At 43.4% G+C, this 27,240-nt stretch overlaps 1 protein-coding gene across 4 annotated transcripts in view; it reads right to left on the bottom strand.

Moving 5' to 3' along the window:
• LOC137371926 (low-density lipoprotein receptor-related protein 1-like) overlaps nucleotides 1–27,240 on the bottom strand; it is a 1,827,029-nt gene that overhangs the window by 961,509 nt on the left and 838,280 nt on the right. For all 4 annotated transcript variants that reach the window (XM_068035008.1, XM_068035009.1, XM_068035010.1 and 1 more), the window contains exons 13-14: nucleotides 10,318–10,537; nucleotides 8,803–9,001 (exon numbers count right to left, since the gene is read on the bottom strand). In XM_068035008.1, coding sequence (XP_067891109.1) covers nucleotides 8,803–9,001; nucleotides 10,318–10,537 — 419 coding nt within the window. The remainder of the gene's footprint in view (nucleotides 1–8,802; nucleotides 9,002–10,317; nucleotides 10,538–27,240) is intronic.

Raw genomic sequence — 27,240 nt, 5'->3', positions numbered from 1 at the left:
TACCTAGCAGGATTTGATTATGACATTAAATACTGCCGCTCAAAGGTAAACACCAATGTGGATTGCCTGATACTAGCGCATATCAGCTGGCACTCAAATGAGAAGTGTCGGTATGCCATGTTATTGTGTTGCATGCACTAGGGAAGAAATTCACAATCAAACACGCAAGTACACCCTCCTTTCTAAAGCCATGAGGTATACCCTGAGATGGATGGCTGAGCAAGCTCTCAGATGAAGAAGGGAATTTGAAACACTTTCACAATCATAAGCAAGAGATCACAATTGAGCACAGAATTCTCATGTGGGGATTGAGAATTATCATTCCACCCAAGATGCCCAGTGCTGTTCTAACTGATCTGCATGAAGGTCATCTGGGAGTAGTGAAGATGAAATCCATTGCACACAGTTATGTATGGTGGCCCCAGATTGATGGCCAGATTGAACTGTGTATTAAAGCATATGGATCATATCAAGTCATACAGAACAATCCTACACAAGAAACCTTACACCTTTGGATCCCTGCTTCCAAATCTTGGGAATGTGTCCATGTTGATTTTGCAGGTCCATTGAAAGAGTCACATTTATCATGCAGAGCTTGACATCAGAACATACCATTGCTACGTTGCATAGTCTGTTCAGTAGATATGGATTACCTCAGATTTTATTGTCTGACAATGGTAGTCAATTCACGTCGAAGAATTTCAATAGTTCATGCACATATATGGTATAAAGCACAAATTCAGCATGCCATACCATCCAAGCACAAATGTACGAGCAGAGTTTTTTGTTCAAACATTGAAGCAGGCGATGCAAGCAGCTAGTAGACAAGTTCTTATTAGTGTACAGAAACACTGCTCATTCAGTCACAGGGGAATCTCCATCCACATTGTTCATGTGCAGATTCCTATGCATACACCGAGATAACAACCGCCCAAACACTGATGTTTGATATGAAGAGCAATTGCACAAACATACATGCAATCAAGATAAGCATAGCAGGGTTAGGAAACTGGGAGAATTCTCAGAAGAAAAATTGGTTCTTGTTAGAAATTACATAGGAAAGCAGAAGTGGATCCCAGGCACCATAGTAGGCAGGGAAGGTCCATGCAATTATAAGGTTCAAGTGCAAACAGGAATCTGGAAATGCCACGAGGCACAATGCTTACCTCGGCTATCTGAAATGTCAGAAAAGTCAGAGCTCATACCAACAAGTGAACCTGAAGTTTCACTTTCCCAGACTTATGATACACCCACCTGCAGTGAGAGGTTTGATAGCCTAAGAGATACCCTGATTATTCTTATACACACTTCCATTCCTCATAAGAGTCTAGATGCTAATACTAGCAATTCAGTTCAAGAGCTGGTCGAGGTAGAGTTCTTCGGAAATCCAGATGATGAGGATAGATCTGAGATCAGACAGGATTCACCCATGATTGGGTCTCCCAGGAGGGTGAGAAGATCTAACAGGAAAAGAAAACCTGATAGACTTTCTTTGTAAAACAGGTGTAAGATGCATAAGCAGTTTAGTTATATAATGTGTATAACTTCAACTCTGTTGACGGAGATTAGTAGAATTATATCTGCTTTTTAAAAAAAGTTTTGTGTCGTATTGGTTTTAAGGTGATGATCTGCAATGAAGTAGAAAGATACTCTAGTTAACTACAGCATCATATATTTCAACAACTATACATCCTGTATTTCAAACCGATACAAAGTTGAAGAAGTTGAAGATTGTAAAGTGAACATGCATTATACAGCAAGATTAGTTGTGAAGATAACTTTAGATTTGCTAAGGGAGAATTGTTGTGTATGTAGATATCACTTTAAGAGTCTACATCATGTGCTTAACAATTCGTTACATTGCAACAGGGTATGTATTTACTACAAGAACTACAAGAAAGCCCCCAGTGAGTTAACATCCGTCGCACTTAAAGCAGCCAGACGCGCTGCACAAAGAACAGCCAGGCGCAGAGCAAATGACTACTGGCAACACCTATGTAGTCATATTCAGCTGGCCTCTGACACCGAAAATATCAGAGGAATGTATGATGGCATTAAGAGAGCTTTTGGGCCAACCATCAAGAAGATCGCCCCCCTCAAGTCTAAATCAGGGGACACAATCACTGACCAACACAAGCAAATGGACCGCTGGGTGCAGCACTACCGAGAAGTGTACTCCAGGGAAAATGTTGTCACTGAGACCGCCCTCAATGCAGCCCAATCTCTGCCTGTCATGGATGAGCTGGATGAACAGCCAACAAAATCGGAACTCAGTGATGCCATTGATTCTCTAGCCAGCGGAAATGCCCCTGGGAAGGACGGCATTACCCCTGAAATAATCAAGAATGCCAAGCCTGCTATACTTCCAGCACTTGACGAACTGCTTTGCCTGTGCTGGGATGAGGGAGCAGTACCACAGGACATGCGCGATGCCAATATCATCAACCTCTATAAGAACAAGGGTGACCGCGGGGACTGCAACAACTACTATGTAATCTCCCTGCTCAGCATAGTGGGGAAAGTCTTCGCTCGAGTCGCTTTAAACAGGCTCCAGAAGCTGGATGAGCGTGTCTACCCTGAGGCACAGTGTGGCTTTTGAGCAGAGAGATCCACCATTGACATGCTGTTCTCCCTTCGCCAGCTACAGGAGAAATGCCACAAACAACAGATGCCACTCTATGTTGCTTTCATTGATCTCACCAAAGCCTTTGACCTCATCAGCAGACGTGGTCTCTTCAGATTACTAGCAAAGATCAAATGTCCACCAAAGCTACTAAGTAACATCACCTCATTCTATGACAATATGAAAGGCACAATTCAACATAGCGGCACCTCATCAGACCCCTTTCCTATCCTGAGTGGCGTGAAACAGGGCTGTGCTCTCGCACCTACACTGTTTGGGATCTTCTTCTCCCTGCTGCTCTCACATGCGCTCAAGTCTTCAGAAGAAGGAGTTTTCCTCCACACAAGATCAGTAGGCAGATGGTTCAACCTTGCGCGTCTAAGTGCAAAGACCAAAGTACGGAAAGTCCTCATCAGGGAACTCCTCTTTGCTGACAATGCTGCATTAACATCCCACACTGAAGAGTGTCTGCAGAGACTCATCGACAGGATTGCGGCTGCCTGCAACGAATTTAGCCGAAACATCAGCCTCAAGAAAACAAACATCATGGGACAAGATGTCAGAAATGCTCCATCCGTCAATATCGGCGACCACGTTCTGGAAGTGGTTCAAGAGTTCACCGACCTAGGCTCAACTATCACCAGTAACCTGTCTCTCGATGCAGAAATCAACAAGTGCATGGGAAAGGCTTCCACTGCCATGTCCAGACTGGCCAAGAGAGTGTGGGAAAATGGCGCACTGACACGGAACACAAAAGTCCGAGTGTATCAAGCCTGCGTTCTCAGTACCTTGCTCTACGGCAGCGAGGCCTGGACAACTTATGTCAACCAAGAGCGACGTCTCAATTCATTCTATCTTCGCTGCCTCCGGAGAACCCTTGGCATCAGGTGGCAGGACCGTATCTCCAACACAGAAGTCCTCGAGGCAGTCAATGTCCCCAGTGTATACACCCTACTGAGCCAACGGTGCTTGAGATGGCTTGGCCCTGTGAGCCACATGCAAGATGGCAGGATCCCTAAGGACACATTGTACAGCGAGCTCGTCACTGGTATCAGACCCACCGGCCATCCATGCCTCCACTTTAAAGATGTCTGCACACACGACATGAAGTCCTGTGACATTGATCACAAGTCGTGGGTGTCAGTGATCACCAGGGCTGGCAGACAGCAATAAAGGCGGGGCTAAAGTGTGGCGAGTCGAAGAGACTTAGCAGTTGGCAGGAAAATAGACAAGCGCAAGGCGAGAGCCAACTTTGTAACAGCCCCGACAACCAATTTTATCTGCAGCACCTGTGGAAGAGTCTGTCACTCTAGAATTGGCCTTTATAGCCACTCCAGGTGCTGCTTCACAAACCACTGATCACCTCCAGGCGTTTATCCATTGTCTCTCAATACAAGGAGGCCAAAGAAGAAGATGTATTTAGTGGAGCACTGTTCTTGCTCCGGGTGATCTTTGTGTTTGTATGTCAGTTTGGAACCGGTTATGTGTTTAGATTTATGGTTCTCATAGTAAACTGTCCTGGAAGCCATCTACTATTGGTGTCCTGTGTCATCCTTGGTAAGATGCAAACCCAACAGTTATATTGCCAAGTGTGCCTGTCTCAAAGATTAGTTTGGTTTTGAAGTTGTATAGTTAGTAAATAGTTTATTTTTGTTAAAGGGGGGGGGGGGGAGCAGTGTAATATATTCCTATGTAATGAACATGCTGAGTGCATGATGATATTATTAAATATGTGATATGGCCATCTTGAAGTCTGTCTTTCTTTACAAGTGTCATGATCCCCATGGAGATCAACAAACTAAAAGAACTGAATTTACCAAATGACCCCAATGAAAAAAAAAGATGGACAAGATATCACTTTCATAACTTTTACTCGAACAATTGATCCAAAGATCAACATGAATTAAACATGAATTAACAGACAGATCACGGTCAATATATGTATGACAAATAACACATCAGATACAATAAAGACAGATCTCATGGATTTACTGTTCAGTCCACTCAGCATATATGGCACCAACTACAGCCTCAATGTTCTTCAAGCTCTGAACTTCCTCAGGTAGATTGCCATCTCCTTTATTCCAAGATGTAGCCATTGATTCTCATCAGACAGCAGTCCCCCTTTAACCCAACAGGAGGGAGACAGAAAGCAGGAAACTACAGGCCAGTTAGCTTAACATCTTTCTTAGGGAAAATGTTAGAAGCTATAATTAAAGAGGTTATTGCAGGGCAGTTAGGGAAATTGAAGGTAATCAGGCCGAGTCAACATGGTTTAGTTAAAGGGAAATCACGTTCAACCAATTTATTGGAGTTCTTTGAAGAAGTAACATGTGCTGTGGATAAGGCAGAACTGGTGGATGTATTGTACTTAGATTTCCAGAAGGCACTTGATAAGGTGCCACATCAAAGGTTATTGCACAAAATAAATGCTCATGGTGTAGGGGGTAACATATTGGCATGGAAAGAAGATTGGCTAGCTAACAGGAAACAGAGTGTAGGTATCAATGGTCATTTTCTGGTTGGCAAGATGTGACGAGTGGTGTGCCACAGGGATCTGTGCTGGGGCCTCAACCTTTTACAATTGATATCAATGACTTAGATAAAAGAACCGAAGGTATGGTTGCTAAATTTGCTGGTGACATAAAGATAGGTAGGAAAGTTGGTTGTGAAGAGGACATAAGGAGGCTACAAAGGGATATAGATTGGTTAATTGAGTGGGCAAAAATCTGGCAGATGGAGTATAGGGTTGGAAAATGCGAAGGTGTCCATTTTGGCAGGAATAACAAAGAAGCACATTATCTAAATGGTGAGAGATTGCAAAGCCCTAAGATGCAGAGAGATCTGGGTGCTCTAGTGCATGAATCACAAAAGGTTAGTATGCAGGTACAGTGTGTAATTAGGAAAGTTAATAGAATGTTATCGTTTATTACGAGGGGAATTGAATACAAAAGTAGGGAGGTTATGCTTCAGCTATATAGGGCATTGGTGAGACCACATCCGGAGTACAATGTGCAGTATTGGTCTTCTTATTTAAGGAAGGATGTAAATGCATTGGAAGCAGTTCAATGAAGGTTTACTGGACTGATACCAGAAATGGGCGGGAATGGGCAGGTTATATTATGAAGAAAGATTGGACAGGCTAGGCTTGTATCCACTGGAATTTAGAACAGTAAGAGGCGACTTGACTGAAACAAATAAGATCCTGAGGGGAATAAAAACAAGAAATGTTGGAAATACTCAGCAGGTCTGGCAGCATCTGTGGAGAGAGAAGCAGAGTTAATGTTTCAGGTCAGTGACCCTTCTTCAGAACTGGCAAATGTTAAAATGTAAAAATTATAAGCAAGTAAAGTGGGGGTGGGGCAAGAGATAACAAAGGAGAAGGTGTAGATCGGACAAGGTCACAGAATAGCTGATCAGAAGGTCATGGAGCAAAGGCAAACAATATGTTAATGGCGTGTTTGCCTTTGCTCCATGACCTTCTGGTCAGCTATTCTGAGACCTTGTCCGATTTACACCTTCTCCTTTGTTATCTCTTGCCCCACCCCCGCTTTACTTGCTTATAACTTTCACATTTCTAATATTTGCCAGTTCTGAAGAAGAGTCACTGACCTGAAACGTTAACTCTGCTTCTCTCGCCACAGATGCTGTCAGACATGCTGAGGATTTCCAGCATTTCTTGTTTTTATTTCAGATTTCCAGCATCCGCAGTATTTTGCTTTTATTTAAGATCCTGAGGGGTCTTGACAGGGTGGATGTGGAAAGGATGTTTCCCCTTGTGGGAGAATCTGGAACCAGGGGTCACTGTTTAAAAATAAGGGGTCGTCCATTTATGACAGAGAAAAGGAGAAACGTTTTCTCTCAGAGGATCATGAGTCTTTGGAACTCTCTTCCTCAAAAGGTGGTGGAAGCAGAGTCTTTGAATATGTTTAAGGCAGAGATAGATAGATTCTTGATAAGCAAAGGGGTGAAAGGTTATCGGGGGTAGGTGATAATGTGGAGAAATCAGCTCAGCCATGAGGCCGAGTGGCCTACTCCTGCTCCTAATTCGTATGTTCATTTGAACCCCACGGGTCTAGTCTTCCAAAATGGCACACTTCTCCATACAAACATAATAACTCCAGAACCTCCTCAGCTTTGTTAACAACAGTTATGATAGCGTGGATCCACCAGAAACTGCAGATACTTGCATCTGCCTATTGCCAGCTCCTGACCAAGCTTTCACTTTTTTCAGCTTGCCTGCGCTCCACCTCTGTGTGCTCTGAGCTTAGATGACTCTGTGTCCTTTGATCTGGATTCAATCAGTTTCAGTTCCTCCAGAAAGCTGAAGTTTTGGGACAGTCTCTGTTTCACCAGAAACCTGAAGTTTTAGTTTCAGTTTCTGCTTCAGTTTTAGTTTCCCTTTCAGCTAAGGTATGTCTCCAAAAAAAAAACAAGCTTTGAAACCAGGGTCCGTGCACCTAACAGAACAGTCGACAAGTCATCTGTTTACACAACAGCTCGCACACGCTGTCCTACTGGTCCCGCAAACTGCGGATTCTATCACACAAGTTCCCCCAGTATTTAACACCCAGACCTCCAAATTGCAGTTTCAGGCTTTTGTATGCGGCCACTGCCATCTTCCCATCTCTGCCACCAGCCTCACCTCTGACTTTTCATCACTGGCTGCCATGCAGCAGTGTACAGAAAGATCATGTTCACTTGTCGTACCCTGAGATCAACATGTTTTTGAAAAATCTGGAGATTTCAGAACCTCCTCCCCCCCCACAAGGTCACAAGAGAAGCTTAATTTTACTTAGAAAGCATGACTCGTGCGACAAAAGCACGAGAGTTGGCATGTCAGATTTGCCCTGCTTTTTCCAGTCTGAGCCCAAACCTCAAAAAACTTACTTCCTCAGTGCATTGGCCTTGGGGCCTGGTTCCAAGGCCCCATACTTCTTTGTCGAAAGACAAGACTTGATCTGTTCCACCAAACTCCTGTCCTACAGAGACAAAGAGGGTGAATCTGGTTGACGTCATCAGCATGAAACTGGCTCGTACCGAATCGGCAGCCGATTTTCACCGTGCCCAATCCTCTTTCCACTGAAGTTCACAGAATGATAGTTCAAATTCTTTTTGCAGACTTGTTTCCTAGTCAATTCTCATTGTCAATTTTTCTTGGTTTGAAATTAAAAATCTTGGCAATATTTTCCAGGCCAATGGAAAACAAAAACAGATGTGGTGAAAATTCAGCCGTTTATTTTCGTTAGAAGCCCGTTTTGTACTGCTAGTGAAGACCAGTTTCACCCCCAAATAACTTTTGTGACTATCAGAGTTTTAGTCTCCATGATAGGTGAAAAGAAACACAGGTAGCTTGATGCATAAAGAAAAGGGAGAAAGTACGTGAGGAGCATTCAGATACCAGACAGATAAAAGAGAGAGGCAGAAAGGTATTAACATATATCAAGGAGAGACTTCCACAAATGAAAGGAGAGTGAGAACAGGAAAACAGTAGACAAATAACAAATGAAACCAGCAAAGCTATCTTAACAGACAAAGAGACTTTTTTAAAAAAAAACCTTTGTTGTGTGTATATGTAGTTTATGGTTAATCACAGCTTTGATATATATGAACAGAATTTTCTGTCCAGTGTTTGATCTTCAAACCTAAAGCAGCAAGATATCAATATGAACCCTTAAAGTCTATGAAGTTCCATTTTTATCCAGGAAAGGCTCTCTCTGTATATTACAGACTCTCTATGGTGCCATTTTCAATTTGACACAATTCTTCGGAGCTCATCTGCGTGAGGACAAGGCACAAATGAAAAAAAATGCTTGTGGTGTGTGTTTGTCGAGAAAATTACTCTGATATCACATATCAGACACGATGCTGTCTGTTCATAAATGACTGCTCAGAAACTCCTGGAAAGTGTCACATATATCACAGCAATCCCCACAAGAGATTTCTTACTCTGTGCCGACTGTGTTATTTTGCATTTTAATAGGATTTATAAATCATGATGGATTAATGTTATTTTTATTCTTTTGTTTAGCTGTCCTGTTTAAGCTTCTCATAACAAGAAATAAATAGCTGGATTTGCAAAATAACATTTATCTTACCGTTATATAATTTATTTTTAAGAGATTTGTCCAATTAAATGAAGAATTAATCTTTTTTGCAGCATTATGCATGTACAATACCTTGTAGCTGTTGTTGCTGCTGAGCGTCATAGATTCTCAGTCCAAACAATGGTGGCCTTTCTCTTCGGAGCAGGGAAATATTCCTTGTTATCAAGTCCAACTGAAAAATGGTTCCATTTGTATATTCAGTCCAGAAAATAAATTTTCCGTAATGCGACAATCCAAAGGGGTGATTCACTTCCTTGCCACCATATACTGTCTGTAATATTTGTAAAAGCATGAAAATAAATATAAATAACATTCAAACTGAACAGAACTTGATAACCAAAGAAAATAAATGACCAGCGATGAATATATTATTGCATATTTGGAGAATCAATCAGTGGACAAGGACATTTCAAGTGCATTGGACAAAATGTATAATTACTGTATGTAATGTTTTTAACTGAAACTTTTATGGTTATGAAATATTTATAACAGAATCCAGCAGTGATTATATTATTTTCTTTTCGGACTGCAACAGACTAAGTATGAGGGCCCAGAAATTAGGGCACATGACTTTCGGGTGCTCTGGGGGAAGAGGAGAGGCAAGTGGGTTCTAGGGTTCAGTCTGTGTGCTTGAACAGTGAGGCATGAGGAACCTTGGGCTGCATTTCCATCAGATAGTGAACCATGGAGAGTAAGAGACAGCTTGTGAGTGAAGTGTCTTTGAAGATTGGGCCTCTGCAGTAACTGCTGCCCTGAAGTAAGTGAGGAAAAGGTGAGGTGGATAACTGAATTGAGAGGTGGGAAGGGGGGGGGGTGCAATTGATGGCTGGGGTCGTTGGGGATATTGATGGTTGAGGTGACAATCAGTGACCGGAGGCAGGGTGTTACAGGGCGGTGTGGCAGATATCAGGGTAGGGGGTCGCTGTGGCCTGCATTCTTTTTACGTGGGGTTGGTAGTTCTCTTGATCTATTTTATGAAACATACCTTCTTGTTTGTATCCGACAACGCGGTCCCTTTTGAACTATCTGTCTATCCTGCATGTAGGCCTGGTTTTCCTGCGTGCAGCTAGCCCTTGTTCCTGCTGCTGTGGGGCAAACTAATCTTACACTAGGCTCTCAAACAAGGGTAAGGCCCCTTAGTAACATACGCAAAGAAACTAATGGCTGTTTCAGGAATAGGCACTGCATGCCGATATTTTGGCCTTCATCAATATGGCTGAGGGTGCACTTCCAGCTCATAATGCGCGTGCACTACCTCCCCGCTATACTGGAGGTTCAGGAAGCGTTTTTGCCTCTGAAAAAAAGGGCACTGCATGACTACATTTCTAGGCCATAACATTTATATTTCACTGACCTCTTCCCTTTTCATTTGGCTGAATTCAGCTGGTGCAGAATCCCATGGAAAAGTTCTGTTAAACAAATACATCACTGAGTTCCTGTTATCATTGCTTGTTTTATTTTGGGGACCAGAGGTGGAAATTATTTTTGAATTTATGTTTACTTTATTGTAAAATCCTTTTAAGTCTTAGTGCCATGAATAGCATAATTATTTACAATGGTGCAGAAAAATAACAAGAGTGCACTCACCATTCTATCTGTGCCATTTAAAAATATCCTTTCAATGTGATCATAGTATGCATCGCACCAATATAGTATTCCACTGGTGTAGTCTAGGGTTAAACCATTAGGCCACAGCATCATTGTTGTCACAAAGAGCTGTCGATTGGAACCATCCATCCATGCTTTCTCAATTCTTCCTGTCATGTTGTCTATCTCTTCTTCTTCCCAATCTGTCCAGTACATCCAGCTGCACACAATGCAGTAACACATTATATTTTGTGTCAGTAATAAAAACTATAGATTATATCTCATAAAATCCGTATAGCAGATATCTGAAATCTTCAGCAAACTGTTCTTTTCCATATTACTGAAAAGGGAGAGAGTCATTATTATAAAAACCAAATACTGTGGATGCTGGAAATCTGAAATACAAACAGAAAGTGCTAGAAATACTAAATAGGTCTGGCAGGATATGTGGAGAGAGAAACAGAGTTAATTGGCTGGATATTATGCGCACCACCCCGCCCCACAAGATAGAGAGATGGGATTGGAGATGTGGAGGGTAGGTGGGGAAAGAATTGCAATGGGTGGCAGTGGGTGGAGGGCCCATTGCCACCCTGTCAAGCAATTCTGCAGGAGTCGGGCTAGGCCGACGAAGGCCTTCCCACCCAGCGGCCAATTGTGGCCCTTAAGTGGCCTATTAATGGCTACTTAAGAACCTCTTCCCCTGCCACTGGGATTTAACCAGCAGCAGGGGTGCCTCTGCCCCGCAGGGAGGGTGCCCAGTAATATGGCGCCCTCCTGCAGTCTTGGTGGGGAGTGGAGGTCTCTATTCAGTGTGCAATCCGTGGCCTTTGGAGGCCAGCAAAACCTCCAACTCCACGGACCCCACTTCCCTTGGACTTCATGTCCCTCAAACCCTCCTCCCCAGAGCCTTCCTGACTGCCTCCGGCGACTACCACCTCACTTACCTGACGTCCAGGGTTCCACCGCGGGCCTGGGTCTGAGGCCTCTGCCTCCTCCCCCCACCCCACTGCGTTTTTGGCCCAACCACCGGGAACCCTGCTGGCTGCACAAAATCCAGCCCAACGTTTCTGGTTGATGACCTTTCATCAGAACCGGCAAAGGTTAGAAAAATAATAGGTTTTGAGCAAGTGAAAGTGATAGTGGGGGTTGGGGGGGTGGGGGAGATGAACAAAAGGGAAGGTCTGTGACAGGGCAGAGAGCAGGACAGATTAAATCATAAAGATGTCATGGAACAAAAGGCAAAGGGAGTGGTAATAGTTGTGGTCAAAGACAAAGTGTTTGTCCAGTGACAGTGTTCATGGCAGAATAATGAACAGCTCTGTCCGAAAGCAAAAGCATGAAAAACAAGTTTAAAACTGGGTCATGGTCTGAAATTGTTAAACTCAATGTTGAGTCCAGAAGCCTGTCAAGTGCCTAATCAGAAGATGAGGGGCTGTTCCTCGAGCTTGCGATGAACTTCACTGGAACACTGCAGCAGGCCAAGGGAAGAAATGTGAGCGTGAGAGCAAGGTGGAGAATTAAAATGGCAAGCAACTGGAAGCTTGGGGTCATGCTTGCAGACTGAGCCGAGGTGTTCCCAAAGCAGTCACCCAATTTGTGTTTGGTCTCCCCAGTGTAGAGGAGACCACATTGTGAACAGCGAATACAGTATACTAACTTGAAAGAAGTACGAGTAAATCACTGCTTCACCTGGAAGGAGTGTTTGAGGCCTTGGATAGTGAAGAGAGAGAAGGTAAAAGGGCAGGTATTGCACCTCCTGTAATTGCATGGGAAGATGCTGTGGAAGGGGGACGAGGTGTCGGAGGTGATGGAGGAGAGGACCAGTGCATGTGGAGCCAATGATCCCTTCGGAATTTTTAAAAATTCTTTCATGGGAGTTGGTGTCGCTGGCAAGGCCAACATTTGTTGCCCATCCCTAATTTCCCTTGACAACTGAGTGGCTTGCTAGGCCATTTCAAAGGGCAGGTAAGAGTCAACCACATATCTGTGGGTCCAGAGACACATGAAGGCCAGACCAGGTAAGGATGGCAGATTTCCTTTTCTCAAGGACATTAGGCGGGGGAGGGGAGGTAATGTGTATTTGGTGGTGGCATCACGCTGGAGGTGGTGGAAATGGTGGAGGATGATCCTTTGGATGTGGAGGCTGGTGGGGTGGAAGGTGAGGACAAGGAGAACCCTGTCGTGGTTCTGGGAGGGAGGGGAAGGGGTGAGGGCAAAGGTGTGGGAAATGGGTCACACAAGGTTGAGGGCCCTGTCAACCACAGTGGGAGAAATCTTTGGTTGAGGAAAAAGGAAAACATATCAGAAGCATTGTTGTGGAAAGTTGCATTATCAGAACAGATGTGATGGTGCAGAGAAACTGGGAGAATGGAATGGAATCCTTACATAAAGCAGGGTGTGAGGAAGAGTAGTCAAGATAACTGTGGGAGGTGGTGGGCTTATAATGAAAATTAGTAGACAGCTTATTCCCAGAAATGGAGACAGAATAGTTGAGGAAGGGAAGGATAGTGTCAGAAATGGAGATGCGAAGATAAGAGAAGGTTGGAAATTGGAAGCAAAGTTGATAAAGTTTTCCAGTTCTAGGCAAGAGCAAGAAAAGGCACCGATACAGTCATCAAAGTACCCGAGAAAGAGTTGAGGGAGGGGGCCTGAGTAGGACTGGAACAAGTAATGTTCAACATATCCCACAAAAAGACAGGCATAAATTGGGCCCATGTGAGTCCCCATAGCAACGCCTTTTATTTGGAGGAAGTGGGTGGAGTTGAAGAAGAAGTTATTCAATGTGAGAACAAGTTCAGCCAGGCGGAGAAGGGTGGTGGTGGATAGGGACTGGTTGGGTCTCTGTTCAGGAAAGAAGTGGAGAGGCCTCAGACCGTCCTGGAGGTGGATAGAGGTGTAGAAAGATTGAACGGCCATAATGAAGAGGAGGCAATTAGAGCCAGGAAACTGGAAATTGTTGAAATGATGTAGGGTGTCAGAACAGTCACAGATGTAGGTGGGAAGAGACTGGACAAACGGAGAAAAAATAGAGTCAAGATAGGAAGAAATAAGTTCAGTGGGGCAGGAACAGGCTGAAATGATGGTCTACCAGGACAGTCCTATTTGTGGATTTTAGGAAGGAGGTAGAAGCAGGCTGTTTGGGGTTACAGTACTATGAGGTGGGAAGCTGCAGAGGGAAGCTCTCCAGAAGATATGAGGTCAGTGACAGTCCTGCAGACAGTGACTTGATGGTGGGGGTCATGGTTCAGGAGGAGGTAGGAAAAAGTCTGAGAGTTGACGCTCAGCCTCTGCAAGACAGAGGTCGGCACGCCAGACAACAACAGCACCACACTTGTCAGTACATTTGATCATAATGTCGGGATTGGACCTGAGAGAATGGAGTGCAGCAAGTTCAGATGGAGACAGCTGAGTGAGTGAGGGGAGCAGAGAAATTAAGACAGTCAATGTCACACTGACAGTTAGAGTCATAGTCATAGAGAGACACAGCACTGAAACAGGCCCTTCAGCCCACCGTGTCTCTACCGGCCAACAACCACCCATTTATACTAATCCTACATCAATCCCATATTCCCTACTACATCCCCACCTTCCCACACTAGGGGCAATTTACAATGGCCAATTTACCGATCAACTGGCAAGTCTTTGGCTGTGGGAGGAAACCAGAGCACCCAGCTGAAACCCACATGGTCACAGGGAGAACTTGCAAACTCTGCACAGGCAGTACCCAGAACTGAACCTGGGTCGCTGGAGCTGTGAGGCTGCGGTGCTAACCACTGCGCCGCCACTGTGTCACTGTGTGTTCTCAATGAAGAGATCAAGAACGGGTACTAGGCCAGAGGGAGGGATGCGGGTGGAGGGAAAATACTGCAGACAGGTGAATGAGTCCACTCGGCGTAGGGAGAACTCCTGGCCAAAGAAGTCAGCCCAGAGATGAAGGCGATGGAAGAAGAACTTATGCCGAGTGTGAATTTCATTGAGGTGGGGGCGTAAGGGGATAAAACTGAGTCCTTTACTAAGCTTAGATCATTCAGCGTCAGAGAGGGGAAGGTCAGAGGGTATTGTGAATACATGGCAAGGGGTGAGATTAGAAGAGGGGATGGGGTCACAGAGAAGTGAAGAGGAAGAAAGATCTGGAGGGGCATTGTACCCATGAGCTGTTGGAGCTTGTGTTCCTTAACACCTGAAAGAAAGAGTAAAAGGCGAAGGATGAAAGTAAAGTGCAGAGCAGGACAGCTTTGAGATAGGGTTAGTCGGTGCTTCTGGAGAGAGAGGTTGAGTATGTACATGTGGCAACGCATGGCACTGAGTGTGGATCTCAGGATGTGGCAAGGACAGCAGTCCGAGGAAGGTTGTATTTCTCGGAGATGCTTGTAATCCTGGGTGGATTCAAAACTTGAAGGATGGAATTTCAGTTGGAATCCATGTGGCATAAGTTGGAGCCATAGACAGTCACCGAGGAAGGAGATGTGGTTTAGAAAATGAGATTTGGTTGACACCTTATCAAACACCAGGAGGGAAATGGAAAGCAATAAAGTTGAACAAAGTAAAAGAGACAAACGGAAATCTCCTCAAAGAGAAGAGCAGAACTTCTTCAAGGTAGGCATTCCTGGAAGAGAGGTGGCAGTGAATTAAACACTAAAATAAAAGCAAAATACTGCATACGTTGGAAATCTGAAATAAGAACAGAAAGTGCTGGAAATACTCAGCAGGTCTGGCAGCATCTGTGGACAGAGAAACAGAATTAATGATTCATTAGACTCATTATTCACTGAGCATGTCGTCTCCAGCAACAGTGATAACCTTCACATATTTATCTGCAATTCACGACTACATATGACATGACATATGATACAGCATGCTATATGTAACACAATATAGAGTCAGGCCACAGGTACAAGATACTATATCTTCAGAGTACATCCCTAGATTCAAAAACAATTAATTACTTGACTACGCATTTTCAAGCCTGTTATTCCTTCCTTAGCCACCAACTGAAACGTACTAAAGATAATTAAATGTAGTTTAGTACAATCAACAAATATATATATATTGTTTTCACTTCAATTTATGATACATTTCAAATAAATTAGTGAAATTGCTGTATGTTAAGAGATGTTCTGAAAATTGTATTTCTTAGAAAAGTGAGTTTGACAATCAGTCTTCAACTTACAAATCCAACAGTTAAAAAGAACTATGATTTAACTTTAACAGCCATTTCCTGTGCATTTTTGTTGGTTCTGTGAGATATTTTCTTTGCACTTAAATGGTCAATATTCTTGATTGGATTAGAGGATTTATTGTCCCAGACAGCATGAGCAAGCTGAATTGATAAAACTTGCTGAAGCATGTTAAGTAAATTCAGCTTGAAATTTTCATGATGCTGTTGGGATCGGTATCTTCTCGATGCTGCCTCTGGCAAGACATCACATTTCTCCCCTTTTGTGCATCATTTATGCGAATCAGGTGTTGGCTCCTGAGGGACTGTAAAGGGGCTGGCAACATTGACAGCAATACCCTTGCATCCCTTTGGGAACTACTTCTTCGCTGTTGTATCACACAATAAATGTACCACCATGTAACATTATTCAGTGTGACTGCTTCAGACCGGTGTTTCAGGTGCAAGGATATAAAGACTGTGGGCTAAAGCTTAAGGATGCTGTTTGAGATAATCAGTTATTAGTCACTAATCATATTCCAGTTAAAAATTAAAATAAAAAGAAATTTTTCATGGTAGTCAATGTTTTGTTTTTGGTCAATCTCTTTCATTTTTTTTCTCAACTCCTGAAGGCATTAACTGCTTACTGAAGTTTTTTTATGGGCAATGAATTCCCTGGTGTTGCTTGCACAAGTGGCCATTATTCATGCATGAGGATTGAAAAGGATTGTTCGTGGACTATTTAACCAGTGGCTATATCATAGCTAACCCTGCTTCTATCCTGACCTGATGTCCACTTTTTCAGCAGAGGTCATTAAATCTGGTTGTTTTTTTTCCGCCCTAACTCTTCGTCTGTAGGCCAAAAGTGGTGCCCTACTCAGACTGAATTTACCTAACTCAGCATTGACCGGGCATCAAAAATGCAGCCTTCCTGGTTTGTTTGGCTCAGCTACATTCTGCATAAACATGCTGCATTAGCAACGGTGTATATGAAGTCCTATCATATATCTATTATTAATGGTTTCATGCACCATTTATTATTTATTTTATCAGGGTTTTTGCATTGCAGTTATGCTCTTAATGATGTAAATACATTGGTGGATATTTAATATAAAGCCACCAAATCCAAAGCATCCCAATCACATTGGTTCCATCAGGATCTATCCAAGACAAGACAGTAGGAGGTGTCTCAATTCACAAAAAGCTGGCTCAACTCTACATAATTCAGTATGTGTCATATTGTTGCTATATAATGATAGGCCACAATGCTATTGTTTACACATGCTTACTAGCATGACTTTGGGTTTAGTTGATGACATTGTGGTAAGGTTCGTTCCAGGTTTTATCAGTTATGCGGGAGTTGTACTGAGGCCTCTGTTACGGACTTTCCATATTTTTTTTTAGAAAAACTTGGAATCTGTATTTTTAAAACTGAAGAGGCTGACCTTGTGGGTGTTTTTTTTGCAAGGAAGTTCAACAAAAGCTGAACTTGTAAACAATGACTGAAACGCAGGTGATTTCAAGGAAACCAAAGGGGGTTTTGACCGAAGAGCTACCCTGTGTGTGACAAGAGAAAATTTATAACTTAGCATGTGACTTGTTTCTGGAAAATTTTAGTTTCATTTTTGAACTTTAAAAAGCCAGTGAGTTTGGACAAAAGCAGGCAATTGGAATTTGAGATGGACCTGCCAGGAGTTCAGAAGAAAACCCAGAAAGCTATTAGCTCTCTTTAAAGAACCCCTGCTCTTGAAAAACAAAGCTTGTATGAAGTGGTACTGTTGTCTCTTGCATTTTTGAAGAAACCCTGAAGAAACTGAGTTTCAGTTTAAATTAACTTACCTTTTGTTTCGGCAGCTTGTTTTTGAAGCAGCGATAGTGCGAGCGAGGTGGCAGCTGGGAAGGTGAGTTTCAGTTTAAATTAACTTACCTTTTGTTTCGGCGGACATGGGGACTGCTGGGTAAGTAAACCTATATATTCGGGCAGTGGCTAAACCCGAAACACTACACGTGTAGTGTCTCCCACCTGTCCTCCTCCTCTAACCAAAAAAAAAGGACTCTTGTGTGGAGGGTTTGTTCAGGTAAGGTTTTCCTTTTTTTTAAATCTCTGTTGTCAATTTAGTGCAGAGGGGATGGTAGCGAGGGCAGTTGCATGCTCCTCTTGCAGGATGTGGGAGGTGAGGGTCACCACTTGTGTCCCTGCTGACAGCACCTGTGAGAAGTGCACCCAACTCCAGCTCCTCGCAGACCGCGTTAGGGAACTGGAGCTGGAGGAACTTCGGATCATTCAGGATGCTGAGGGGGTGATAGCGAGCAGTTATTGGGAAGTAGTGACACCTAAGTTACAGGATAAAGGTAGCTGGGTGACCGTCAGGGGAGGGAAAGGGAATAGGTGCACAGTGCAGTGATCCCCTGTGGCCGTTCCCCTCAATAATACGTATACCGTTTTGGATACAGTTGGGGGGGGGGACCTACCAGAGGAAAGCCACAGTGGCCAGGTCTCTGGCACTGAGCCTGGCTCAGTGGCTCAGAAGGGAAGGGGGGAGAATAGGAGAGCGATAGTGATAGGAGATTCAATGGTTAGAGGAACAGACAGGAGATTCTGTGGGCGCGAATGAAACTCCCGGATGGTATGTTGCCACCCGGGTGCCAGGATCAGGGATGACTCGGATCGGGTCCACAGGATTCTTAAGGGGGAGGGGGAGCAGCCAGAGGTCGTGGTACATATCGGTACCAATGACATAGCTAGGAAAAGGGATGAGGACCTGAAATGCGAATATAGGGAGTTAGGTTGGAAGCTGAAAGGCAGGACGAGCAGAGTAGTAATCTCAGGATTGTTACCGGTGCCACGTGCTAGTGAGGCTAGAAACAGGGAGCGAGTGCAGATGAACACGTGGCTACAGAACTGGTGTAGGAGGGAGGGATTCAGATATGTGGATCATTGGGATACCTTCTGGGAAAGGTGGGACCTGTACAAGAAGGACGGGTTGCATCTGAACTGGAGGGGCACCAATATCCTGGGCGGGAGGTTTGCTATAGCTCTTCGGGAGGGTTTAAACTAGTTTGGCAGGGGGATGGGAACCGGAGCTACGGATCAGTGGATGGGGTAGCTGTTGAACAGGCAGATACCGAGTGCAGAGAGTCTGTGAGGAAGGTTAGACAATTGACACGACAAAGTTGCAGCCAGTATGATGGGTTGAAGTGTGTCTATTTTAACGCAAGAAGTGTCAGAAATAAGGGTGATGAACTTAGAAAATGGATCAGTACTTGGAGCTACGATGTTGTGGCCATTACGGAGATATGGATATCACAGGGGCAGGAATGGATGTTGGATGTTCCGGGGTTTAGATGTTTCAAAAGGAATAGGGAGGGAGGTAAAAGAGGTGGGGGAGTGGCATTGCTGATCAGGGATAGTATCACAGCTGCAGAAAGGGAGGTCGGCGAGGTGGGTTTGTCTACTGAGTCATTATGGGTGGAAGTCAGAAACAGGAAAGGAGCAGTCACTTTGTTGGGAGTTTTCTATAGACCCCCCAATAGCAACAGAGACACGGAGGAACAGATTGGGAGGCAGATTTTGGAAAGGTGCAGAAGTAACAGGGTTGCTGTCATGGGTGACTTCAACTTCCCTAATATTGATAGGAACCTCCTTAGTGCAAATAGTTTGGATGGAGCAGATTTTGTCAGGTGTGTCCAGGAAGGTTTCCTGACTCAATATGTAGATAGGCCGACTAGAGGGGAGGCTATGTTGGACTTGGTGCTTGGCAACGAACCAGGCCAGGTGGCAGATCTCTCGGTGGGAGAGCATTTCAGTGATAGTGATCGCAACTCCCTGACCTTTACTATAGTCATGGAGAGGGACAGGAGCAGACGAGATGGGAAAATATTTAATTGGGGGAGGGGGAATGACAATGCTATTAGGCAGGAACTGGGGAGCATAAACTGGGAACAGATGTTCTCAGGGAAATGCACGGCAGAAATGTGGAGGTTGTTTCGGGAGCACTTGCTGCGACTGCTGGATAGGTTTGTCCCGATGAGGCAAGGAAGGGATGGTAGGGTGAAGGAACCTTGGATGACAAGAGATGTGGAACAGCTAGTCAAGAGGAAGAAGGAAGCTTACTTAAGGTTGAGGAAGCAAGGAGGGCTCTGGAGGGTTACAAGGTAGCCAGAAAGGAACTGAAGAATGGACTTAGGAGAGCTAGAAGGGGACATGAAAAAGTCTTGGCGGGTAGGATTAAGGAAAATCCCAAGGCGTTCTACACTTATGTGAGGAACAAGAGGATGGCCAGAGTGAGGGTAGGGCCGATCAGGGATAGTGGAGGGAACTTGTGCCTGGAGTCGGAGGAGGTAGGGGAGGTCCTAAATGAATACTTTGCTTCAGTATTCACTCGTGAGAGGGACCTGGTCGTTTGTGAGGACAGCGTGGAACAGGCTGATATGCTCGAACAGGTTGAGGTTAAGAGGGAGGATGTGCTGGAAATTTTGAATGATATGAGGACAGATAAGTCCCCGGGGCCAGACGGGATATACCCAAGGATATTATGGGAAGCGAGGGAAGAGATTGCTGCGCCTTTGGCGATGATCTTTGCGTCCTCACTGTCCACTGGAGTAGTACCGGATGATTGGAGGGTGGCAAATGTTGTTCCCTTGTTCAAGAAAGGGAATAGGGATAACCCTGGGAATTAGAGACCAGTCAGTCTTACGTCGGTAGTGGGCAAATTATTGGAGAGGATTCTGAGAGACAGGATTTATGATTATTTGGAAAAGCATAGTTTGATTAGAGACAGTCAGCATGGCTTTGTGAGGGGCAGGTCATGCCTCACAAGCCTTACTGAATTCTTTGAAGATGTGACAAAACACATTGATGAAGGAAGAGCAGTGGATGTGGTGTATATGGATTTTAGCAAGGCGTTTGATAAGGTTACCCATGGTAGGCTCATTCAAAAAGTGAGGAGGCATGGGATACAGGGGAAGTTGGCTGTCTGGATACAAAATTGGCTGGCCCATCGAAGACAAAGGGTGGTAGTAGATGGAAAGTATTCAGCCTGGAGCTCGGTGACCAGTGGTGTTCCGCAGGGATCTGTTCTGGGACCTCTGCTCTTTGTGATTTTTATAAATGACTTGGATGAGGAAGTGGAAGGCTTGGTTAACAAGTTTGCCGATGACACGAAGGTTGCTGGAGTTGTGGATAGTGTGGAAGGCTGTTGTAGGTTGCAACGGGACATTGACAGGATGCAGAGCTGGGCTGAGAAGTGGCAGATGGAGTTCAAGCTGGAAAAGTGAGAAGTGATTCATTTTGGAAGGTCGAATTTGAATGCAGAATACAGACTTAAAGACAGGATTCTTGGTAGTGTGGAGGAACAGAAGTATCTTGGGGTCCATGTCCATAGATTGCTCAAAGTTGCCACCCAAGTTGATAGGGTTGTTAAGAAGGCATATGGTGTGTTGGCTTTCATTAACAGGGGGATTGAGTTTAAGAGCCGCGAGGTTATGCTGCAGCTCTATTGGGCCCTGGTTCGACCACACTTGGAATATTGTGTTCAGTTCTGGTCGCCTCATTATAGGAAGGATGTGGAAGCTTTAGAGAGGGTGCAGAGGAGATTTACCAGGATGCTGCCTGGACTGGAGGGCATGTCTTACGAAGAAAGATTGAGGGAGCTAGGGCTTTTCTCATTGGAGCGAAGAATGATGAGAGGTGACTTGATAGAGGGGTACAAGATGATGAGAGGCATAGATAGAGTGGATAGCCAGAGACTTTTTCCCAGGGTGGAAAGGGCTATCACCAGGGGGCATAATTTTAAGGTGATTGGAGGAAGGTTTCAGGGAGATGTCAGAGGTAGGTTCTTTACACAGAGAGTGGTGGGTGCGTGGAATGCGCTGCCAGCGGTGGTAGTAGAAGCAGATACATTAGGGGCATTTAAGCGACTCTTGGATAAGTACATGGATGATAGTAGAATGAAGGGTAGGTACTTAGTTTGATCTTCGAGTAGGTTAAAGGTTCGGCACAACATCGTGGGCCGAAGGGCCTGTACTGTTCTATGTTCTATGTTCTATTTGCAGAAATCTTGCGTCTCAAACAAAAGGACTTTGCATCAAATGTGTAAGGTCTAAGAAGATCCTTGTTGCTGATACCCAATGGAACAGCTATGTGAAGCCTTCTGAAGTTGAATTTCTCTGAACGCCTAACCAAACAGACTGTTTATCAACCTCACCTGGAAAGACTCCAAGTGACATGCAACTATTCATCTTTGGGACACCTTGCCAAAACAAAGAACTTCCTTCCAGATGTTTACAGTCTTAGTCAGTTTTTAAAATTTCTTTTACTCTCTTGAAACAGTTGTAAATAAAAATATCTTTTTTCCCGGTTAACCGGTTTTTGGATGTATGCGTGTTCATGAGGGCTAGGGAAAATTAAGGAGCTTCAATATCTCAATTCGTATATATATTTACTTCATTATTGGTTAAGACTTGGTTTTATAATAAACAGATAATTTTGTCGTTTATTAAAGAAACCTGGTTGGTGTGCTTTATTCTGGGGACAAATAGAGTATCTAATTGGCTGTTTCGGTAAGTGGAAAAATTTATTGATATGCTGTGACCTGTGGAGAAGTGGGACTGAATTAACAGTGCACTCCTCCCACCTTGATCCTAACACCTTGCAAAAGTGTATCGGATGGAATTTCAGGGGTAACTCAGGAACTCCAAACATTTCTTGTTGACGTGGGTAGGAATTGGGTGAGCTGTTTGTGATGCTGCCTGATTGTATAATGGCTGGAACTAAAAGCAAATACACAGAATCCAGGCACAACCCGGTTCTGCCTAATTTTCCAGTCCTCGTTGTGCCTTGGCCCAGACTGCAATTCCTGGTCTACCATTTCAAAAAGTTCTTCTGGAAGAAATGCTACCACTGACAGCAACATAAACAGAATCTGACTTGCTATTGAACTTCAACTTGTTCAAATTCTCCTGTGGCAATGCACAAGACCAGAGAAAAACACAGGCGTACATGGATCCATATGTACAGATTAACAAAGGTGTTTTGTGCTTGTTGGTAATTAGAGACCTTACCAATAGAAGGCAGAGTGCTGAGATACATATATATTTTTATGGTATGGCACTTTTTCTCTTACATACCTAATGTATGTAAATCAGGCACTAGTTTCCGAGCCATACAAATAAGCAATTGGCACGGAGAGCAGCAGGCGCTCCCACTTGAGAATGACTTTTCTATTACTCATACTATATGCATAGATGTACTGTGAGGCAAGATTATGCAACATGCCTCATTTACATCAGTCTGTTTGGTGTCAAGACAGGGAGACATTATGAATTGAAGCTCAAGAATATTCTATGGAAGTGAATTAATCATTAGTAAGAGAGAAAAAAAAAACAAATTCCATTTTATGATTTCTAACAACTTATTTCGTACATTACAGAAACTACATTTAAATATATTTTTGAACTAGATCTATTATGATGGGATATTCCTGACAGGCTTGCAGTTGCTAGGGCTATATGTTCCTCCATCCACTAATCTTAGCAATTGACAAAAGTGTAAAATGGTGAATACCACTTTGCACTCACATCTACCTTTTCACAAAAAATAACTTAGAGGAACTGATACATCTGCATTTTTCATGAAAACAAGTAACTGTAAACACAATTGGGAATCTTCTTCATTTCACTGGAATAATTTTTTTGGTTAAAAATCAGCTAAAAGCAGATATTGCTGTATCTAATATATACTGACAAGTGGAATTTGATTACTTAGCTGATATACCCGTGGGACAACTGAAGAAGAAATTGATTTCATTTAGTAACTCATCCATCTTCAATTTTCTGTTCTGATGAGATGCTGAGAGAAAACATATTGCCTAATGGAGACCCAAAGCAGCAATGCCAAAAGGAATTATGACATCTGATTAAAATGAATGAGGACACATAAACTTTACCTGAAGATCACTTTCATCCGTTTCAAACACAACTCTGTTTTCTGTCCTCCTGGCACTTTTTTTTTGTTGGAAAAATAAACAATGCCTATTTATTTGCTGATGTGTGAAGTAATTGTCTAATGGCTCTTTTGACTGAAAAATAATTCTGCACTCCACACATCACAGAGCCTGTCAGCTCAATACAGCAAAAGCTGCAGCACAAAGCAAGTAGCATTATGACGACGTTTGTCAGCCAACAATGCAGCTTTGTCCCTCACAAAATGGACTCAAAGTACCTGGGATTTTTTTTACAAAAAGATGTTCTATTAAATTGTGCCATTTTGGCAAACGTGTGTGACCAAATGAATTGAAAAATCAAAGCTTAGTTATGCCTTTCATGCTCATCAATTGGTGACATTTGTTGATTTATTTTGAGTAAAACGCAAAGGTGCTAAAACGTGTCATTTTTTAAACAAACTGTTAAAAGAGAGGGCATTAATTAAAAATATAATCAGTTGGTTAAAAAACCCAAACCGTGGACATATAACATTCAAGGGATAGAAAATATGTACTGCTGTCCACACTGTGCCTTTACAAGAAGTTCTGATGGCAAGTGATAAATGAAGTCAAGAAGATGCTTCAAAAAAATGTAACCTTGAAAAATGCAAGATGTGCAAACGAAATTCTAGCAACTATACATCAACTTATTTTTAAAGAAAAAGATAAAAAAAAGACCTGAATGTCGGTGACAAGAAAAACAATTTCCATTAAAAAGCTATGACCGGCTTTCAATTTACTGAGTAACAGCTGGCTGTTAAAAGAAACCACATTGAATATATTGCTCTCGAATGGGAAGATGTACAAAGAGATGAATGCATGAACTTTTATTGGTAGTAACATGGACTAGGGTTACATTTTGAGCTTAGGGATACTAAAGAAATGGCAGACTTGTTAAATTGTTAAATTAATTTCCTCCATTAAATGAAGGAAGAGGACAAAAAAACAGTGGTGCAAGGTAACCTAAATTAAGTCAAGGGGTGGATTTAATATAAGCAAAGAAATGGTACTGGTGAAAATAATTGGACAGGGAAGTATCTACGGATTTTGTTAAACTTTCAGAAGGCATTGATAAGGTGCAGCACAACAGATTATCAGCAGAAACTAAAGCGCACAGAATCGCAGATAACCTTGTGACATGAGTCAATAATTGTTTGGAAGGTAACAGACAGACAGTAGGGATAAAGGGCTTGTTTTCTGATTGTCAGAATGTGACAAATGATGTTATAAAGGGATTTGCACTGGGGCCTCAGCTTCTCACTATATATATTAATGTCTTGGATGAATGTGGGGAAACAGAGCTGTATATCCAAATTTGCAGGTGGCACGAAGTCAGAAGGTAAATTATGTCGTGTGGTTGTGAAACAAGAAGTCAGAAAGGGACATAGATAGACCAAATGAGGAGGCAAAACATAGAGTTGAATGTGGGGAAGTGTGAGGTCATCCATTTTGGGTCAGAGAAAGACAAATCAGGATATTTACTTAATGGTAAGAGCCAATGGAAGAGCAAAGGAATTTAGGTGCCCATGTACACAAATTACTAAAAGCTAGCGCACAGGTACAAAAATAATGCAAGATGCTAATGAACGCTATCTTTTATTTCAAGGGGGTTGGAATTCGAAAATGAAGAATTGATGCATAAGTTGTTGTCAGTCACTCAAAAAGAGGATGATGCTTGCCAGGCATTCGTGATTTGTGGCCCCTCAGGTGACTCAACAGGCCAATCTTGGAGCCACAGATCTTTGGACAGAGAGGACAGGAGTTACCCTGAGAAGGTGGGGGGGGGGGGGGAGGGGTACTCAAGCCAGGGTTCTGCTCTCTGACCTTCTGCTTTTATTGCTTCTCCACTGCAAAGTTTATGCAGTCAGTTTACGATTGTGTTGCAGCTTGCTGGATGAGGCACTGCCACATGGTACAGTTTGTGGCAAGTTCCTCCCATGCAAAATGTCAATTGTCCCCTTTTCAATGAGACCTTCAGAGTGTCCTTAAAACATTTTATCTGTTCTCCTCGAGATCGGGTGCCAACCTTAAGTTCTGAGTAGAGGATCTGCTTCAGAAACTGGTTATTTGGCATGCGGATGCAATGTCCGGACCAGTGGAGCTCATTTCGCATGATCACGGTTGCGACGCTGGAGGAATTGCCTTCGGTGAGGATGCTGGAGTTTGCTTGCCTGTCTTCCCACTTGACTTTAAGTATCCTAGGGAGACACTGCTGTTGTAAATTCTCCAGTGCCCGCAGGTGTCTTTGGCAGGTGACTGAAGTCTCACTGCCATATAGAAGGGTAGTGACAAGAGCAGCATTGTAGAGTAAAGCCTTTGTCCTCTTGGAGATCTCTGTTGTCGAAGACCCAGTTGTATAATTTTTGGAAGACTGCACCAGCACAGCTGATTCTGTGCTGGATCTCCACTTCGATGGTGACCTTTTGAGAAAGGTAGCTCCCGAGATATTAGAAGTGTTCAACGACTTCTAAAATCTCCCCAATAATATGAAAAGCTGGAGGTGTGGATACTTGTCTGGGGGAGGGCTGGTGGAGGATTTTGGTCTTGCTGATATTGAATGAAAGACCAACCCTTTTGTATGCAGAGTTGAAGAGGTTAGGGTGGTCTGAATGTCTCTTGCAGCACGGGCCACAACTGCAGAGTGGTTGGTGTATTGTAAGTCAGAGAAACCCGACTCCCTGAAGTGGGTCAGTTTAGAGAGAAAGGAGGAGGATATACTTTCTCTTGGAAGGGGAAACCAGAGGATGATTGTTGTATCCACGGAGTTGGGTTCGCCATCAAAACTAATATCACAGATATACTTACAGAATTTACAGAATATTGGCATTAACGAATGGCTCATGACCCTACACCTTCACCTTAGTGGCAATCAATGGCCACAATCATCAGTGCTTATGCTCCCTGTTATGACCATGTGATAAAAGGGGTCTAGCGGTTCCCTCTCAGCCTTTGCCTGGTTTAACCATAACAGGGTTTAATTTTTTTAAAACGTGTTTTCAGTCCTCCCCCTCAGTAAATTCTTGTTCACTGCTTTCCAATTATATGGCAAAGAAATTAAAGGAGCAAAGGAGGACCAAGGGATTGATTAAGAAGGGGAAAATAGAGTACGAGAGCAAGCTTGCGGGGAACATGACTGTAAAAGTTTCTATAGGTAGGTGAAGAGAAAAAGATTGGTGAAGACAAATGTAGGTCCCTTACAGTCAGAAACCGGGGAATTTATTATGGGAAATAAAGAAATGGCTGACCAACTAAATGCATACTTTGGTTCTGTCTTCACAAAGGAGGACACAAATATCATACCAGAAATGTTGGGGAACACAGGGCTTAGTGAGAGAGAGGAACTGAAAGAAATCAGTATTGGTAGAGAAATGGTGTTGGGGAAATTGATGGGATTGAAGGCCGATAAATCCCCAGGGCCTGATGGTATGCATCCCAGAGTACTTAAGGAAGTGGCCCTAGAAATAGTGGATGCATTGGTGGTCATCTTCCAAGATTCTATAGACTCCGGAACAGTTCCTACAGATTGGAGGGTAGCTAATATAACCCTGCTATTTAAAACTGGAGGTAGAGAGAAAGCAGGAAATTATAGACCAGTCAGCCTGACGTCGGTAGTGGGGAAAATTCTAGAGTCCATGATCAAAGATTTTATAGCAGAGCACTTAGAGAACAGTGGTAGAATCGGACAGAGTCAGCATGGATTTACGAAAGGGAAATCATGCTTGACAAATCTGCTAGAATTCTTCGAGGATGTAACTAGTAGAGTTGATGAGGGGGAGCCAGTGGATA

This window comes from Heterodontus francisci, chromosome 7 (genome assembly GCF_036365525.1).
Source record: "Heterodontus francisci isolate sHetFra1 chromosome 7, sHetFra1.hap1, whole genome shotgun sequence".
NCBI lineage: Eukaryota > Metazoa > Chordata > Chondrichthyes > Heterodontiformes > Heterodontidae > Heterodontus > Heterodontus francisci.
This window is presented reverse-complemented; position numbering and strand designations above follow the sequence as displayed.